This window comes from Mus caroli, unplaced genomic scaffold, assembly GCF_900094665.2.
Source record: "Mus caroli unplaced genomic scaffold, CAROLI_EIJ_v1.1 scaffold_6393_U2_1, whole genome shotgun sequence".
Taxonomy (NCBI): domain Eukaryota; kingdom Metazoa; phylum Chordata; class Mammalia; order Rodentia; family Muridae; genus Mus; species Mus caroli.
In genome coordinates, this window is record NW_018390097.1 from 49,462 (window position 1) to 69,299 (window position 19,838).

General features: G+C 37.7%; 1 protein-coding gene across 1 annotated transcript in view; it reads left to right on the plus strand.

Annotated features, from left to right (window-relative positions):
* Positions 1–6,237: 6,237 nt before the first annotated feature.
* LOC110288481 (alkylated DNA repair protein alkB homolog 8-like) overlaps positions 6,238–19,838 on the plus strand; it is a 32,800-nt gene continuing 19,199 nt past the window's right edge. The window contains exons 1-6 of the mRNA XM_029473855.1: positions 6,238–6,567; positions 9,547–9,682; positions 13,854–14,091; positions 15,401–15,532; positions 16,740–16,835; positions 18,724–18,828. Coding sequence (XP_029329715.1) covers positions 9,554–9,682; positions 13,854–14,091; positions 15,401–15,532; positions 16,740–16,835; positions 18,724–18,828 — 700 coding nt within the window. The 5' untranslated portion in view covers positions 6,238–6,567; positions 9,547–9,553. The remainder of the gene's footprint in view (positions 6,568–9,546; positions 9,683–13,853; positions 14,092–15,400; positions 15,533–16,739; positions 16,836–18,723; positions 18,829–19,838) is intronic.

A 19,838-nucleotide genomic window follows, 5' to 3' on the forward strand; every position in this document is an offset into this window, starting at 1 on the left:
AGATAAGCACTGGGGAAGCTAGTAAAGATAAACAACAGCTTATCTCTTTATTGGAATGAGGTGTGTAGCTGATCTTCCTAGAATGCCAGGAAAAAATGTAGTTTTACAACCTGCCACTCCTTTGCTGTCTGGTGAGAGAGCTTCTTCCAATATCTTCTAGAATTTATGTGTTTTTATTTATCCCAGACCTTCCCCCCTAAATACTGAGCAATACTTTTAGTCTATTAAACAAATTTGCATGAATGATGTCATTTGCTCTTTACAACAGCCAAAGTGATTTCTATTATCTTAGGGGCAGGCCAATTCTGACAATCACAGGCATCCTTTTACGTCAGTCATACTTAGACCTTTACCTTGAGCATTCTGTCTAAGTTAACAAAAAAAATCATCTTATAGATACATCTTTATGGACTTTGCCAAGAGCATCAATGTAAACATGTCTTAAGCTTTGCTGTACTCACCAGGGTGCATTAAATGATATGAAAATACCCTTTTCCCACAGAATTGTACTATGCTTAAATATGGCTAAAATAAAATGATATGAGCCAGACTCTTGTCTAGTTCTTGTCTAGCTGTCTAGCACCGTTGACAATAAAATCTGGCTGAGTAGAGTTTCATCCTTGTCTCTTGGTGGACCATTTTCCCGTTCCTGCTGTGAAGCCTGCAGGGGATAACTATATATACATATATACTATTTTACTTAGTGTTGAATGATGGGTGTGTATGTGTGTATGTGTGTATGTTATAGATTTCAATGTTAAATATCTTTCTCAATTCCTTTTCCTTTCCCTTTCTTTCTTTCTTTCTTTCTTTCTTTCTTTCTTTCTTTCTTCTTTTTTTTTTTTTTTTAATGAGACAGAGACTCTTGATGAACCTTGGTGTTTCTTATTAACCAGATATTCTTAGAGATCCAACTGACTCTGCTATTGCTTTCAGTGTTATGGGTGCAAGCGTGCTGTGTCAAGCTTTTTACATGAATGCTATATAAACTTTATGCTTGTACAACTAGCACTGAGCTTGAAAGATCCTGAGCGAGAAGAGTTAAAAATTATATAAGCCCCTAGACTTGTGTCCAAAATAGACCCCACTAATGGCAGGGAGTGAAAGTTTAACTCGTCCCATTGTTCCAGGTTGTACTAACCACAAAGTAGAAGTTTAACTTGCTCCATTGTTTTAAGAAATGTTCATACAGAATACTCCAACCGTTCCTTGAACTCATTGTGCTTGGCAAATGCTATAGCCCATGCCAGGTGTTTGCAGTTTCTGCCTTTATAAGCCCCTTACCCTTTGAGCTGGGGGTCGACTCCTCTACCCCTGCATGGGATACTAGTCGTCCCCAGCGCACTAGCCTTTCCCGATTAAACCTCTTGCTGTTTGCATCAAGACCAGTCTCTCATGAGTTCTTGGGTGCCACGTCATCCTGGGGCTTGAGTGAGGGTCCCTCCCTGTTCGGGGGACTTTCAAGCTACAACCCTAGCATCAAATTGTTACATCAGAGCATGGATCCAAAATATCTCTTCAATATTAATGTTCTTTAGTTAAATCATAAAGTCAACCCTTCAATTTCCAAACTATTAACACATGAAAATTGACATTTAACTAACAGTAATTAAAATGAAAGCATTGAATGTTAACATTTGTCAGCTAGTAAAGAGATTAAAATTCAAGTTTTAGAAGAATGTAACAAAGTCAACACCTGGAAAGTAAAAATGTACCTTGATAAAATTATGGTTTTAAGTTGAATTAACAAGAAGTTAAGCATCGTATTTATAAATAAGAACAATATGTAAAACTAGATTATGCTTATTTCAACAGTTATATTCAGACAAACTATTCCAGACAGTGATGAGACACCTAAGCTATGTCTTATGGTGTCAAGAACCAGGAGCCAACACTGAGATGTTACAAGGCAAAAATTTTGTTTTAATAGCCAGGCCAAATCTCCTCAAGATTAGGAGATGTAGCCTCGACCAAAGTTAGGAGGTACTTTTATAACAAAGTGAGGAAATTAGTATAAAAGTGGAATTTTTGCAGTTAGCAGTTATTTATTTTTATGATTATTAAGAAAGCATATATTGTGGGTTTGTTGCAAGCCATAATGGAAACAATTTATGACATATAAATCACAAGACTAGAGAGGAGAAGAGTTAAAAGGAAATCAAGCTGTCCTTTATCTTAACCTTCAGACTGAGGCATGTTTAAAGCCAAGCCCATAAATCACAGGGCAGAAATAAATCAAAAGTTGACCAAAGAAAAAATGGAGTCAGCTGTTCCATAACAATTGATCAACTTGACTATATATTTGTTTTAAAACAAATACTGCCCTCCAGTCTGAGCCCATGCCTTGAGCAGACCTTGGGCTCTGGCTCTGCACAGAGCCTCACTACAACCAGAGGAAGCTCAACTTCTAGGTGCTCTAACATGCCCAAGATCATAGGGCCTCTAACATACCCAGGATCACAGGAAAGAAGGCCATAACATTTGCCCCAATACAGGAGTAACTGGGACCCCCCAGGATCCAGGGACACAGGAATCCCACCCATCCAGTGGCATGGGTTCCTTCCAATCTGAGCTGGTACCCTGAGCAGACCTTGGGCACTGGCTCTGCAACCCGCCCCACAACACCCAGAGGAAGCTCAGCTGCCAGGTGATCTAACACGCACAGGATTACAGGAATGGTCACACCAGGATTTCAGGATTCCAGAGGCAGTTTGACTCCCAAGAGCTCTGACATACACAGGATCTCAGGATCCCAGGATCCCAGAGTCACAGGAACACAGAGCAGTTGAACTCTGAAGAGTTCTGACACAACCAGGGTGGCAGAAGGGACAGGTTCCAGTTAAAAATAGCAAGGGCAGGTAGCACTAGAGATAACCAGATGGTGAGAGGAAAGCCAAAGAACATAAGCATATTGAGAGCAATCATTGTAAAGTATGTGCTCTTAAAATGGTGGTTCTCAATCTGTGGGTAGAGATCCCTTTGGGGATCAAATGATCCTTTCACTGGGATGTCCTATGACCATAGGAAATATCAGATATTTCCATTCCTGTTCACAAAAGTAGCAAAATTACAGTTATGAAGTTGCAAAAAAAAATTATGGTTGGGGTTACCACAACATGAGCAAGTGCATTTGGAAGGTTGAAAACCACTGCTCAAGATGCTGTTGGAGTTACACTGTATGTCATTGACCAAGATAGAGGTGAGTCACACGGTTGCTATTTAAAATATCTATTTGTTTGATAGATCTGTTTTGTTTTGTTTGTTTGTTTGTTTGTTTGTTTTTTGAGACAGGGTTTCTCTATGTAGCCCTGGCTGTCCTGGAACTCACTCTGTAGAATAGGATGGCCTCGAACTCAGAAATCCACCTGTCTCTGCCTCCCAAGTGCTGGGATTAAAGGCATGAGCCACCACTGCCCAGCAATAGATCTGTTTTTTTAAGCAATAGTTGAATCTAAGTTACATATACAGCATATTCGAAACAAAAGTTGAATCACACATAGAGAATGTTGTAGCACATTAAGAGTAACAACGTGTAGATTTTTTTTTACCTATAAGACTTTTGTTATTAGGTTTAAGTTAAATTTTGTTACAGATTTTTTTAACCCTGTCCAATGAACTTACAAATCTTGAGATAGTACATAGCATTGTTTTAAAAGACTTTTTTCAGAGTAGAGAAATTGTAGAGATAAAAGATTTTTAAGACTAGAAAGTAGAACAACTTTGGAGATAAGAGACTTTTGGAAGGGCAGCAAAAGAACATTTAGATATAAAAGATTTGGGAATTATTTGTTTATGCAATGGTAGAGGTTGTTACCATAAAAGATAATATAGAAATGAAGTATGCCATTCTTTTGTCATGGAGCTGTACCAAGGCCAAGCCATTTACAGTAAGACTGTGAGACCTTAATAAAACCTGAGTCTGGGGAGCAAACTAAAAAGGGTCATAAATGGAGCGCCAAAGTGGAGGAAAGCTCCAAAAGGGAGCTGAGAGACAGTACAGTGGCTCAGACTGGCTTTGAGATTTGCAGGATTCCAGGAAGCTCCTAAGGGGAGACTGACTAGAGGAAGCTCTAAGAAGAAGCTATGCACAGAGAGAAGTCTTAATGTCACAAATTTCAATCCCAGGTGTCCCAGAACAGATGAAAGACTTGCTTGAGAGAAATGTCCCAGATTGCAGAGGAGAAATGTCCCTTTCCATGTGATTGGGAACCCCAGACAGGTTAGAGAAACTTGCTGGCACATTGGTGCAGATTTTGTAGTAATAGCAGACAAAGCTGGTAGCTACAGGGGGACGTTTATCAAGTAGAGGAGAAAAGGGGGAAAAGAGAGATGACTACATGGGTATAGTTGCCCACGTAGACATGGTAGCTCTAAGAGCCAGAGAGACACTTACCAAGTAGTTGAGAATAGTTGAATAGATAAGAATCAAGACTCTAGAATTTATAGCCAAAACGGGTAGGTGGCAAAAGTCAGCAGAAAGAAATTATCCCTACAGACCTTAAGAGATTCAAATAGTCATCTTAATTTAGAGAGACCAGCTGCCTTTCAAAGAAACTAATTTGTGTTACTTCCGTGGTGGTTTCTGCACCAGATGAAAAACAAATGAGAACATGACTATGTTTCAGGATATTTAATCATACTGTGTGTACCTTGAGATTGTGTGATTTACTGGAAATTTTTTGTTGTGGTGGTGGTGGTGTGGCTCAGTCTTAGCACATATTTTTAATGCAAGAGATTTCTGTCTGAGTAGTGTAAACAGGATTAAATGAAGTCAAGAGTTGGAGAAAGCAACCACCTGACAAGAAATGACTATAAAATTATTGAGAAAAGAACCACAGAGAGTAAGAGTATGTCAGAAGGATGGATAGAGAGACACACAGGAAGTAAGAAGGAGGAAAATTCAGTTTAAAGGAGATTTTTTAAGATGGCGCAGGAGAGGGGCATTCCTTCTGGGACATTGGCTGAGGAGGAAGATCAACTGGGTGCTTTCTCTGCCTCTCAGAGCTAGCAGGCTTTCTTCCCAGCATCTGGTTCCCAAGTCTTCATTGGAAAAAATCAAACAACATGACTGCCCCGAGGTATGTTTTGAAGAGGATGTTTATTGTAGATATGAGGGAGAGAACAGCCAAAAGCATCTGTAAGTGTTTATACTGAACATGGCCAACAGACAGAGCTTGGCTTTGGGGGGTTGGGAGGGGGTAAGAGAGAAGAGAGGGATGCAAGTGTACCAAGAGAGAGCCAGGAGTAGAACCAGCTAGGAGCCAAGAGGCCAAGAGACCCAGTGTCCAAAACAGCTATGTTATATGGAGATCAGTAAGTCGGGGAAGGGAAGAAGCCGAAAGCCAGTCCCTGAGATGGAAACCTTTAGGGGAAGGGGAGAGGTAAGCAGTGCTGGGAGGAGTAACAGGTACTGAGTAATGTGGCAGAGAGCTGCAAGTATTTGCACTGATGTTTTAGTAGGCACTTCAGTCAGTGATTTGTCCCTCTTTCTTTGAGACCTAACAATGTGGAGTTGAGTAAACACTACAAATTAAAAACAATACTGTTACTGTTTTTTTGTCGAGTCAATCTCATAAAAGGGATATAATTATTGTCTCTAATTTTTCTGCCATTTAAACTTTACTTTGAAATATCTTTCCTGAAGTAGATCCAGTTTCTTCTGTTTTAGAGTTTCTACTCTTTCTGGTTTTTTAGATTATATTATAATTTACTCATTGGATTTCCTCCCTCCAAACCCTTTCCTATACCCATCTTCCTTGCTCTTTCAAATTCATCACCTCTTTTATTATTAATTGTACATACAAACATTAATACGAATTGTTCAATGTTTCTTGTATTTAAGTGTTTTCAGGCTGACCATTCATTGTTGGATAAACAATTGGCGTGCTCTTCCCTGGAGAAAAGTATTTCTCTTGCTCTCAGAATTCCTTATTTGCATATTGTTCTTTGTGTAGGGTTTAGACGTTCTCGACTTTTTGCCTGACCACGACAAGCACAACAGTTTTCATTGTCTTTGTTCAGTTCAGTTTGGGCAGCCACGCTAGAGAGACTTTATGGGTGTGGCTTCTGATATTCCCAGGAGACACAATTCACAGTAAACTTCCGTTTCTCCGCCTCCATTTTCTCTGCAGTGCTCTGAGCCTTAGGTGTAGGAGTTGTGCTGTAGATGTCAGTTGAGACTGAACTCTACAACTCTGCATTTCGATTGGTGTGGTTTACACAGGTAAGTTCCCTTAAGACTACAGTTATCTGTGAGTATAAGATCAAATGTTTAGCATTTAGTAACGTGATAATTGTAGGTCCTACTCCAACGATTACTATTCACCCAAATAAAGCAGCCAAATTTTCTGTTCCAAGCAGCAGTTTACAGACATTTGGCGGAGAAAGGGTCAACAAAGAATTTGAGTTCCGAAGGAGGTTGTGGTAGCCCCAGAGGCTCGTGGGAAATGTAGTACTATTGTCTGCAACATGGCGGCGTCCGGGTGAAAGGGTGTCAGAGCATAGCTGGTCAGGCTGCACCGGGGAAGGCTGGCGATTGACAAAGCAGCTGGGAGCTGAACATTTCTGGTGAGGAGAGAGAATAGTGTACGCCACCTGATTGGGGCCTGGGGATATGGAGGATCGCAAAACCTGGCTTACTCCTTTCAGCTCCCTGTCTGCTCTGTCTTGACCACCTTGGGCCGACTGAGACCACGAAGAGTGCAGTTTATGGGTTGGGGAGGTAAGGCCGTTGGGAGCCCTGGTAGGATCTAATGTCCTTATGTTTGGCATATGCTGGATGCCTGGTGGTGTCTGTGTTAGCTGCCATAGGGGTTGAAGACCAACCCTTGCTTTTAGTCGTTTTTCAGCAAGCATCAATTCTGTGAAGCACGGATATGCAAGGCACTCTTGGCCCACATCTGCCTTATATTTTTTCTTGATCAGTCCTTCTGCCTCTGGGGTGAAGAAGTGTCAGACTGTGGTTTTGATGATTTCGTTTAACGTTTGTCTCTAGCTGTTTGCCAGGTACCCAAGATTGTAGACGAGAGTTTTTGACTCCAACACATGCAGATAATTGGGATACTCACTCGATGGGTGTTACGGAAATCGCTGAAGATGGCTGCCAAATTTAGAATTACGGAGTTTAATAGCTAAAATGGCAAATTCTGCTTAGGTTTATTTAAATATGTATATTTAATGAGTCGCTACTACATATCACATCCTGTTTAAGTGCTGTATACTACCCGGTGAATAATACAGACAAAATCACTACTTCATGTACTTAACTTTCTATTCACTTACAGAAGATAACAATGAGTGTAAGAAAAAAATAGAGTGTGTAATTCAGAAACAGTAATTTTTTTCTTAATGTTTAACTCTGATTTCTTTTTAAATAGATAATGTAATTTGGATAGCTTATTAATTCAAAAGACATGTATCACCAGCATGTGTATCTGTATACCACCTACATGCCAGAAGAAGGAGTGAGATCTGGAACTGGAGTTGTGGATGGTTTGAATTACTATGTGGGTGCTAGGACTTGAACCCGGGTCTTCTGGAAGAGCAGCTAGTACTTATAACCACTGAATCATCTCTCTAGCCACAGCTCTATTTTCTAACTCAGACACGGACACAGTACAATTGGTACTTGGGGTACTATCCAACAAGATATATTGAGAGTTTACTAGTAGCAGAGCCTTTATTTCTTTGTTCTCTTCTTACCAGCAGAGAATTTGCTCAGACTGAAGGCAACTGAACAACTAACTTCGATGGCTAGTATCCTATTTAATAGTGATCTTACTCCTGTCACATGCCAGGTGCATGCAAGCAGCTGTGCACTGACCCGATCCCTGTTCTTCACATCTGAGTAATCAGCCAAGGCCTATTGATCCTGTGGGAATTTTGTTCTCATCCTTTCCCTCTCCTTTCCTTTCCTTTCCTTTCCTTTCCTTTCCTTTCCTTTCCTTTCCTTTCCTTTCCTTTCCTTTCCTTTCCTTTCCTTTCCTTTCCTTTCCTTGTATGCCTCCAGTAGAAACTAGGTTAACATTTCTGCTTTCTACAGGTGGATTAGTGCAGGTCTTCTCATTCCGCATTGTCCTATCATCATTTACAATTAACCTGCTTTACTGACTGTACCTCCTAACTTGTTTGCTAAGAAACTGACGTAATGCCATTTTCCTACTGTCAAACTACTAGAGTTTTGACTGTTCCTTAGTTGGTTTTTTTTTGTTGTTGTTGTTCTTTTTTTGTTTTTTGTTTTTGTTCTTTGTTTGTTTTTTGAGACAGGGTTTCTCTGTGTAGCCCTGGTTGTCCTGGAACTCACTCTGTAGACCAGGCTGGCCTCGAACTCAGAAATCTGCCTGCCTCTGCCTCCCAAGTGCTGGGATTAAAGGCGTGCACCACCACACCCGGCTTGCCTTAGTTGTTTTGAAACATAATTTTATTTGTTTATTTTATTTGTTTACTTTGAGGTATGCAGCTTTATTCTAGAGGGTCAATAAACATTTGCTACTCAAAAAAATTTTATGCCAGCTGGATATGATGCTACACATTTGTATTCCTAGCATACAAAGGCTGAGACAGGATTAACATTGTGAGTTTGAGGTCACCTAGGTCTTCGTAGTAAGAAACTGCCTGAATAAACAAAACATAAGCATATACTGGACATGTGGGTATATACCCACTTCAGAGGTAGATATCAGAAATGCAAGGTTATCCTCTGCCTTGTCACAATTTGGAGACCAGCCTGGGAGATACTTGGGACCCTCTTTCAAAACAAAACAACAAGAAAGTGGGGAGGGAGAACCCTTTAAATTATGTCTGTATTTCACTATTGTTGTTGGACATTATCATTTTTCCTTTTTCCTTTTTTTTTTTTAAATTATCTCTCTGAATACCTTCTTTTTAAATGACTATTTGTTCAGTTCCTTCTAATTTGAAGTTTTACAGACTTTTTCAGTAACATTGTTTTTGTGTTTTGGTCTCTAGTTATGCCACAAAAACCAGTAATACTATTAAATACTATTAGCAGTTAATTATATGGAGATATGTCATAATTTTTCATTGTTTAGTATGTGCTTGTTTTGCTCATCTCACAAGTTCTCACAAAGCCATGTGCCATGTTATACTTGTATGGTTAGATCACTGAGACTATCGTAGGCATACATGCTCACTTAGTTACCATTCACTCATTCTTTCCAGATGTTTCCTGGGCACATACTAGATGCTGGCATTCCTACTTTGCCAGAGTTTACATCATGATGGAAAACTTAAGCTAACAGATGAATTGTTATAAATTGTGTTAAATTCTGAAGTATTTTTACATTTTTATTTGTTTTCCATTTTCTAGATTTTTGGAAAGGAAACTAAGGTTTCTTTTTTTTTTAGTTTTTTTATTACGTATTTTCCTCAATTACATTTCCAGTGCTATCCCAAAAGTCCCCCATACCCTCCCCCCTCTTTTTTTTTCTTTACGTAACACAGAAAATTTTATAAAGTATAGAATGTATGAATAATAATTGTTCCTTCAAGACTTTTGAGATAACTTTTTATATATTTTGCTTACAGTATTACTATGAATATCAATCATAAAGGTGTTTTGAAACTCACTAAAATGGAAAAGAAGTTCTTAAGGAAACAGAGTAAAGCCAGGCATGTGTTGCTGAAACATGAAGGCATCCAGGCAGTGTCTTATCCCACTCAGGTGACCTTAAATTGTTATTATCATTTGAATGTGGCTGTATCAGTATGTTTATGTATTATGGGGTTTTTTTGTTTGTTTGTTTCTTTTTTCATAATTAATTTATTTACTTTATATCCCAGTCACAGCCCTCCCTCATTTGCCCAGTACCATCACTACATCCCCATTCCTCCCTACTCCCCTTTTACTCAGAAAAGGGCAGCCCCCCACCCCATGGGTACCAACCCACTTAGGCAAATCAGATTGGAGTAGGACTAGGTACATCCTCTCTCACTGAGGCCAGACAAGGCAGCCTAGCTAAGGGAAAGGGACCCAAAGGCAGGCAATGGTGTCAGAGACAGCTCTGGCTTCAATTTTTAGGAGATACACATAAAGATCAAGCTTTATATCTGCTAACTATGTGTAGGGGGCCTACATCTAGCCCATGCATGCTCTTTGGTTGGTGGTTCAGTCTCTGTGAGCCCCCATGTGTCTAGATTAGTTGACTCTGTAGATCTTGTGTTATCCTTGACCCTCGGTCCCATCCCTCACTTTCCCATAAGACTCCCCGGGCTCCACCTAATGTTAGGCCATAGATCCCTAAATCTGTTTCTATTAGCTGCCAGATGAAGCTCTTCAGAAGACAATTATGCTAGGCTCCATTCTGCAAGCATAGCAGAGTATCATTTATAGGGTCAATGGTTAGCTCCCTACCATGGGTATTATGTTAATATACTTTAGTAGAGCTCAAAGCTGTAATTGTTATGTATTACACCCATATTAAATATACATTGTGGCAGGATGTGCTAGTTTTCCATTTATATGGTAGCCTAGTCTGTAGTTTGAATTCCTTTTGCTAGTGGAAGTTGAACTAGAGTGGTGGTTCTCAATCTGTAGGTCACAACCATTGGAAAATACATATTTCCGATGGTCTTAGGAACCCCTAACCATAAATTTATTTTCCTTGCTCCTTCATGCTAAATTTTGTAGTGTCTAATTTCCTAATACCATCAGAAGTATGTGTTTTTCAATGGTTGTGATTCACAGGATGAGAACCACTGAACTAGAGCATGTTGCAGGTACATATTAGTAATAATATTGTACAAGTCTTTATAGTTGATAATACAAATTCAACAATCATTATTATGCTTAGTTCTTTTTAAAAGTCTATATGAGCTAGATTGGAAAACTGTCTAGAGAGGTTACTTTCCTCTATTATAAACCAGTTAGTGATTGAATAGAAACTTGAAGGTAGATCTTTTATATCCTAATACAGTCTTGTTTCTTTTCTCCCCTTTTCTATGTTACAAAGTATTTAGATTATATAATACAAAATATTTTCATTAGTCCTTATTTATAAAACCTTTTCACTGTCTGTTGGCAGTAATTAAGTAAGATGATATGAGCTACTGTAAAGTTTCTTGGGCTTTAAATTACAGCTCAGTTTAAATCCTCACTTCTCTTCTTATTTAGACAGGAGCATTATTTTGACCTGGGCTTTATTTCTAAGCTGGGCATAGTATAGCATAGTTAAAGCTTTTGGACTCTCAGAGGTAAATCTGCTTGTCTTTTATTTATTAATGAAGTGACTAGTGACTTCTAAGTAGCCTGTGATCACTGGAGACTCCAAGGTATGATTGGATAAGTCAACTTAGCCATGCTTTTTTCCTGTGAAAGGAAGTTAAGTTGAGTACTATATTAGTTGCCGTTTTTTATCATTACAACAGAATATGTGACAGAATAAGGAAGAAAGAAATTAATTTTTTATCACAATTTAGAAACTACAGTTTCTATAGCAGAAAAGACATGATATACTAGCTTCTGTTCTTCCATTGTCCTCCCTAAAACATGGTCATGTTTGTCACAAATTCTGGTACCAACTTGTATTAGTTAGGGTTTCTATTGCTGCAACAAAACACCATGACCAAAAAAGCAAGCTGGAGAGAAAGAGGTTTATTTAGTTTACATTTCCACAGCCCTATTCATCACTGAAGGAATTCAGGACAGGAACTCAAAGAGGGAAGAATCCTGGAGACAGAAGCTAATACAGAGGCCATGGCTGCTGCTGCTCATTGGCTTGCTTACCCTTACTTGCTTTGCCTGCCTTTTATAGACCCCAGGACCACCACACCAGTGGTGGCACCACCCACAATAGGCTGGGCCTTCCCCCATTGATCACTAGGTTTGGAAATGCCTTAGAGCTGGATCTTATGAAAGCATTTCCTCAACCAAGGCTCCTTCTTCTCTAATGTCTCTAGATTGAGTCAAATTGAGACAAAACATCCAGTATACTGGTATTCTAGATCATGTTGTATGAGAATGTACAGAGAATAGAAAAAGGTACTTTGTTTCCTTTAGTGTCTCTTACTCAGTTTTGGGGAAAGAATTGAAATGTTTTTGTAATGGTTGTCACATATAACCAAATTGTTATGGCATGTTTTGAAAATACCTTACTGAATAAGGTCCATGGTAAAGCAATCTGAGAATAAATTTTCTGCTGTTCAATGTAGTACTGTAGCAATGAATTGAATATAAGTATATCCTATACTTGTGTGTAAAATGTATTTGGCTAGACTCTATAGAAGAGAGTTTTATCTTTCTTATTGTTCAATTTATTGGCAATTCTATTACACTCTTCAAGGAAGCTTATAGATATCCTCGTTTTATGTAATCTAGTTAATTTACTAATTTTGAGCTAAATACATTTCAAAGAGTTAGTAAACTATTATAATGAGAACAAATGGGTCTTGTAGGCTAAGAATTTTTTCACATTTTAAAAGCATATTAAAAAATTGAACTGAGAAATTTATATGATCTGTATACCCTTGAAATACTCTTTTAAGAATATTTTCAACAGTTGGTATAAATAATGAAATTGGTAAGAGTACACTATCCCAGCTGGGGAGTGGTGGTGCATATCTTTCATCTAAGCACTCCAGAGTTAGAGGTGGATGAATCTTTGTGAGTTCAAGATCAATCTGGTCTACAGAGCTAGTTCCAGGACAGCCTACATAATATATTCATAATACATGGGTACTGTGGCACATGCACTCCCGCACACAGACACACAGAGACACACAGACACACACATGCATGTGCATATGCTTTCACATTTATACAAATAAGATTTAAAAATAATAGGTGGTAAATTACATTGACATACTTTAACACTATATAGGGAATTTTTTTTTTCAGAATCTTTCCCCCTTTTTTTTTTTGGTTTTTCGAAACAGGTTTCTCTGTATAGCCCTGGACTCACTTTGTAGACCAGGCTGGTCTCGAACTCAGAAATCCGCCTGCCTCTGCCTCCCGAGTTCTGGGATTAAAGGCATATGCCACCACGCCTAGCTGGGAATTTTTTTTAAGTATAGTAACTATGAGAGTACTATACCATGAATATAAAAATAAAGATGAGAGGATTCCCTCTTTCACTCCAAATCCCTTGACTAGAGCAGTCTTCAAAGTGACAGAAAATAAGCTTGCAACTTATAAAGGAAAGAAAATTACTTAAAATTTGACTGAACTATTTTTGACTCAGTTAATTTCCTTGAGAAGAAATCTTTTCATGTTTCATGAACCTGCTATTAATTTTTTAATTCAATTTCTTGGCTTTACCTTTTTGGTAAACATGGCATAATGGTTATATTCAAAGTGTGAGTTCCAGAAAACTAACAGCAATAATATTTAGACCTAGCTTCTTAATTACTCACTTAACTCAATGTTTTGGTGAGTAGGTTCCTGCTCTATAAAGTGGGGCTTATATTATACAAATAAGTTTACTCTGTCTTAAAAATTATGCTAAATATGATTAAATGGGTAAGGGCAAAAAGTGTCAAGGCTGCATGCTTCTCTCTCTAGTCTTCTTTCCTTTCTTTTTATTATGCTAATTTGGATTGCTGAACAATGGGAATTTCTCTCTTAACTTATATTTCTGGTGATGAAGAAATTAATATATCAACAATATAAGTATTTAAAAATAAATGTTTATAGCATTGGAATACTTTTACCCCAAATATTTAATAAATTAGTTTGTATACTTTGTATGAAGCTATCAGAACAAATAACTATTTTTGTGTGCAAAGAAATCAGAAACTATTTTTAGTTACATTTTTCTGAAATAATATAATTTCATTTTAACTTGAAAATAAATAGGTTATATCCATTATATCCATTGTTTATTACTTTTTTTTTTTAGAGCCTGGTTATTGCCAATGGTGGGCTGGGTAATGGCGTAAGTAGGAAACAACTGCTTTTGACTTTAGAGAAATGTGGACCTGTGGAAGCTCTCCTCATGCCACCTAATAAGCCATATGCATTTGTAATATTCCAAACCATTGAAGAATCCAAGAAAGCCTATTTTACCCTCAATGGAAAAGAAATCATTGATGATTTGGGGCAGAAGATCTTTCTGTACTTGAATTTTGTTGAAAAAGGTACCTTGACGTTAGCTTCTTTAAATTTAATTTTTTTGTGTGAATTTTCTTTTTACAGAGTCTCTTTCAATTATTCTTTATGTCTGGGAGGTGTGTGCTGGTGTGCTTGATCATGCTGTGCCTGTGGGGGTCAAAGGTTAATGTGGGAAGAGAAGAGCCCTTATTTGCTGCTAGTGGGAATATGGATAACAACTTGAAGTGGAATTTCCATATGATCCAGCTTTTCCACTCCTGGGTATATAACCAAAAATTTTAATGTTTACTTTTCTGTTGGCTAAAAATGTTGAACATTTTTAGTTGTTTCTATTTCTTCTTTCAAGATTTGTCTGCTTTATTCATTTGCCTGTGAACAACGAAAAGATAATAACAAACAACTTCCCTTTGATCCCTTTCTTTGCTACCTCATTATTAGCATAGAGAAAAGCTGATTTTTAGCCGGGCGGTGGTGGCGCACGCCTTTACTCCTAGCACTTGGGAGGCAGAGGCAGGTGAATTTTTTGAGTTTGAGGCCAGTCTGGTCTACAAAGTGAGTTCCAGGACAGCCAGGGCTACATAGAGAAACCCTGTCTCTAAAAAAAAAAAAATTTTAAAAGCTGATTTTTGGGTGTTGATCTTGTACCCTTATTTTGTTAAAAGTATTTATTGGGTTTAAGTATTTTCTGGTGGAGGATTTATGAACACAAATATAGATAACTTGACTTCTTTCTCTGAGTATACCTCTTTTATTTCTTCCTCTTTCTGCTCTAGCTAAGACTTCAAGCACTATATTGAATAAGAGTAGAGAGAAGACACCTTTGTATCATTACTCTTCTGATATTAGAGGAATTAATTCAGTTTTTCTCTGTATGTAGGATTGCTGTATATGTAGCCTTAATATGTTGTGGTATAGTACTTTCTAGTTTCATCAACCCTTTTATCATGAAGAGATATCATAAAGACTTCTACATTGTGTGAAATGATCATCTAGTTTTGGTTCTCATTCTGTATTGTCTTACACTTGACTTTTTTTATAACAATTTATATAGTAAGTATTATGAAAAGTGTTATCCTTGAATGATGTTTAGAAAGCAACTCAAATTATTTATGTACAAAGAGAAGACTTGGGTACCATTCTTTGCTGAAGAGAACATAACATGCAGCATGACTGATTTGGTCTTTTCTTTTTTTTTCTCCATTTTGTGGGTGCCATTTAGCATTCTTACTTCTGAAATGACAATTAAGAGCCTTTCAGACTATGCTTCTGGGGAACAGTTCTCTGTATAGAGGAGTATGGGTTTTGCATAAAACTGATTTTTTTGTTTTTCTGTAGCACAATGGAAAAAAATGGGACTTCAAGCCTTACCTCCAGGCCTTTTGGTGGTAGAAGAAATTATTTCTTCTGAGGAGGAGAAAATGCTTTTGGAAAGTGTTAATTGGACAGGAGATACAGGCAATCAGAATTGTAAGTAAAAATCTATGGTCCAAAAATTAGATTGCTGGATACTATCCTGTTTCTGGTCTTGCTTTTGTTTTCTTATTGTACACTATAAGTTTACTGACATTCTACTATTTCCTCAAGATCACTGGAAGCAGCTTAGACCTAATAGTAGGCAAGCTGCACTGACAATTATTAAGTACAGTGTTATATATAACATTTGTAAAGCTACCAGTTCTAAATTCCAGTCTTTTATAAACCCCAGAGGAATAGTTTTTATCAGCCCTTCACTGTTTGAAATCTTGTTTGGTCATTGACTTGGTCCAGCAGGTTGTTCTTAGTGACAGCTTCCTGAGGACCAGGGGATCAAGACTAGAACGTTCAGGTCAGCAGGTCTTGCACAAGTATGTTTTATGTCAAACAAGCTTATTAAGAAGCATTGGGAGTGGGTGGGGGAGCATGTGGGGGACTTTTGGGATAGCATTGGAAATGTAAACGAAATAAATACCCAATTTTAAAAAAAGGTTAATGAAAATATTAAAAAAAAAAGTACAGCATCATATATACAGTTTATAGGGGGAAAATGGAACAAAATCAGGAGAAAGTAAGTTAGTCAGCTAATGTTGCACAAAACAACACAGTGTATCTTATGTGTGCCACAGACCAAGTACTCAGTCACCCTGGGTACTGATAACTACTGTTTCTTCAAAGGGACTGATAACTACTGTTTCTTCAAAGGAGAAAAGTCAGGTTCCCAGAACTTTGACTCTTTCAAGGCCCTGGCCCAACCCCCAGACTGGAACTTGCCAGATCTGTATGGAGCAAGGACACAGAGGAAGTGTTCTTTTCTCTTTTCATCATGGCCTCTGAGAAGCCATAGAGTGACCTGGCCCCCAACAGCTCCCTTCTGCTCTGAGGGTTCCTCTAAGTTCTTCTCAGTAGTACAGGATATCCCATAAGCATGAAGGTGCTATGAGAGCTGCTCTGCCTCTCTCCAGATCATTAGCAACTGTATGAGTGGCAGTATATATGCACACTTCTGTCCCGTTAATAGGTGAAACTCTTAAGTGTTTTAAACAACAAAACAAATGATATAAACAAAATGGCTTACGATATTCAAACAATAATTTAGCAATTAACAGAAGTTGTTATTACCTATGACTCCTTACAATGTTAAATGAAATATGAAGAGTTGCTATAAATTTTTATCAAAGAGTTTATTTTCTTTATACAGTTCAAAGGTCCTTAAAACACAGAAGAGTAAAACATTTTGGTTATGAATTTCACTATGAGAACAACACTGTGGATAAAGATAAGCCCTTACCTGGGGGTAAGTACATATTAATACACTCTTATTGCTGGCTTAGAAAGAGTGATACCTTAGAAGTTAATTTTAGTTAGGGTGCATGTCATCTATCAGCAAACTCTTGAGATAACTGATTAAATTTAGGTCATTTTCATGTATTAAGTAGCCTGGTTTTGTTGTAAAGGTTCAAAGATTTGATGAAGTCAAAGCTCCTGTTTACTTTTACCATCCTTCTCTACTCCTTCCCTTTAAAAGTAGGTGCTCTGATCAGTTTACCACACATTCTTCTTCTTCTTTTTCTTTTCATGAAATGAGTTCATATTCAAGTGTGACTATGTAGTCAAGTACATAGTTGAACATGAGTAGCCTCATATCATAAAAGTAGTCTTCTATCATTCATATACAGTATATATCATTTCTATATACTCCTTTGCTCTATATTGTGCCTTGGAGATCTTAAGTCATGTTGTCATTTTAAAGTGTGTCAGGGTAGTTACCTACTTCAGGCATTCAGGTTATTTCTAGTTTTCAGCACTTAAAAATAGCACTTTAGTGAGTATCTTTGTGTGTACTTTTTCATATGCTGTGTAACAGTTTCTTAAGCAGGACTGCAAAAATGTAGATTGCTGCTTTTCAGCTTAGGTTCATCTAACAGACACACTTTCCTTCAAAGAGCTGGATCAGAATATTTTTACACACTCTCCCCGTCCATTCTTTCCAACGTGCTGCGCAGCCTTTCAGTGTATGGTTTCCTAGTTAGTAATGACATTTGCCACTTGTAATTTCTTTTCTGATTTTCTTTTCATATCTTTTACTGGGTGCATTTTAAAAAATGGTCTATATAAATTGGTTACCTAAGTTCGACTGGCAGTAATTCATCTATTAGATTCAATTTTACGTATTTATTTATGTGTTTATTTGTGTGTGTGTGTGTTTGTTTGTTTGTGTGTTTGTACAAGTGTCTTTGAGAAGGGGACAGTCTTCAGTATTGTTCTTCTGGAGCTGTCCATCTTATTTTGAGACAGGGTATCACTGGCCTTGAACTCACCAAATAGACCAGTCTGGTTGGCCAGTGAACTGCCTGTCTCTGTCTAGTTTTTACAGGTATATATTACCATGCCCAACTTTTTTTCTATCTTATCCAACAGGTCCTTTGTGGGTTGAACCATCTCCAGTCCTACATATATTTTTTTTATGATCTTGATCATATTTAAGGCTTTTAAACATGGTAAAATCACCTTTATGACCTCATAAAAATTTTATTTGATTACGTATGATTTTTTTAAAAAGTAATAATTTACAATCTTTGAGGAAAATGGAATACTTTCAAAACTTTACAAAGTATACGATTTTATTTCTAACATAAAATCTACAGGTTGAGCCTCCCTAATCTGAAAATCCAAAATTCAAATTTCTCTAAAATCTAAAGGTGTTTGGGAGCTGACATTATGCCACCAGTGGAAAGTCTCCATATCTAAGCTCATGTGATGGGTCAGTCAAGACACAAGTACTTGAAAAATAAGATATAAAATTACTCTCAGCCTGAGGTGTAAGGTATTATGAAACATTATTAAATTTGGATAAGGGCAATGCAATGTGTATTAAGTTTTATTATTTTATAAAGTATCAACATTATTAGTAGTAAAATTACTATTTTGTGCTTTTTATTTGCTAGAATCAATGGTGTAATAACTTTAAAGGAGTCTTACAAGTCTATTTAATTTAATTTGCCTGTGGATTTATCACTTTTATTTGTTTATTTATTTATAATTTTTATTTACCATGTTTATTTATTAGTGTATTTTACAACACTAAAAACTTTGATCACTATCATAGTGTTACTGTCTTTTTTATTCATGTTTAGACATGCAGATAGTTGAGTGTGTTTTGCTTTTCTGGTTACCGACTTTAGGTCTTCCTGAGATTTGCAGTAGCATTTTGGAGAAGTTGTTGAAAGAAGGTTATATTAAACATAAACCAGACCAGTTGACCATAAATCAATATGAACCTGGGCATGGTAGGTGTTTCTTTTAAAAAAAATGTTTGTTTTACTTTTTAGATCATTTATTTTCTTTTATGTAGGTGACTGTTTTACCTGCATGAATCACACGTGTCCTTAGTGCCCTTGAAGATCAAAGAGAGCATCAAGTGCTGTGGAACTGTAGTTATGGATGGTTGTGAGCTCCTGTGTAGGTCCACTGATAGAGTAGCTAGTCTCTTCTTTTTTTTTTTTTTTTTTCAATAATTATTTCTATTCACTTTACATCCCAATTGCAGTGTCTCCTCTCCTCTCCTTCCAGTCCCACCCTTAGAAATGCTCCTTTTACCCCTCCTTTTCTCCTCAGAGAAGGAGAAGCTTCTGCTTAGGTATGGCCCAACGCTGGGCCACATAGTCCCAGCAGGACTAGGCACATCCTCTCCTGCTGAGACCCAACCAAGCAGTGCAGATAGGGGAAGGGGTGCTCTTAAACTTAGAGCCCTGGGCTGGTGAGATTGCTCAGTGGGTAAGAGCACCCGACTGCTCTTCCGAAGGTCCGGATTTCAAATCCCTTAAGGCTGGATCTTAACTGTTTAGCCAGACTGACTCAGAATTGAGCTGCTTGTGTCTCAGCTCCTCCAGTGCCAGGATTGCAGGTGTGTGCTGTCATGCCCATACTGTAAATATCTGAACCGCATATATTCCTGTCTACAATCCTTTAGGAGAGTGTATCTTTTTTCTTTGTATTGTTTCTTTGTGTTGCAGTTCCCTTAGCAATGGCTGTTCATTTACCAAAAATTGTGTCTTGATACACTTAGTCCTTACATTTGTCCTCTGTTCTCCAAGTCCTTGAGAATCCCAGTGCTTAAAGGAAGAGGAGGGGAAGAGGGAGGAGAAGAGAGAGAGAGAGAGAGAGAGAGAGAGAGAGAGAGAGAGAGAGAGAGAGAGAGAGAATAGTATTTTTCTTCCACATTGTCCTCTTATGCTATGAATGTTCCTATTTAAATAGTGACTCTTGAGCCTGGATTTTATAGTCAAGTTTCAGTGTG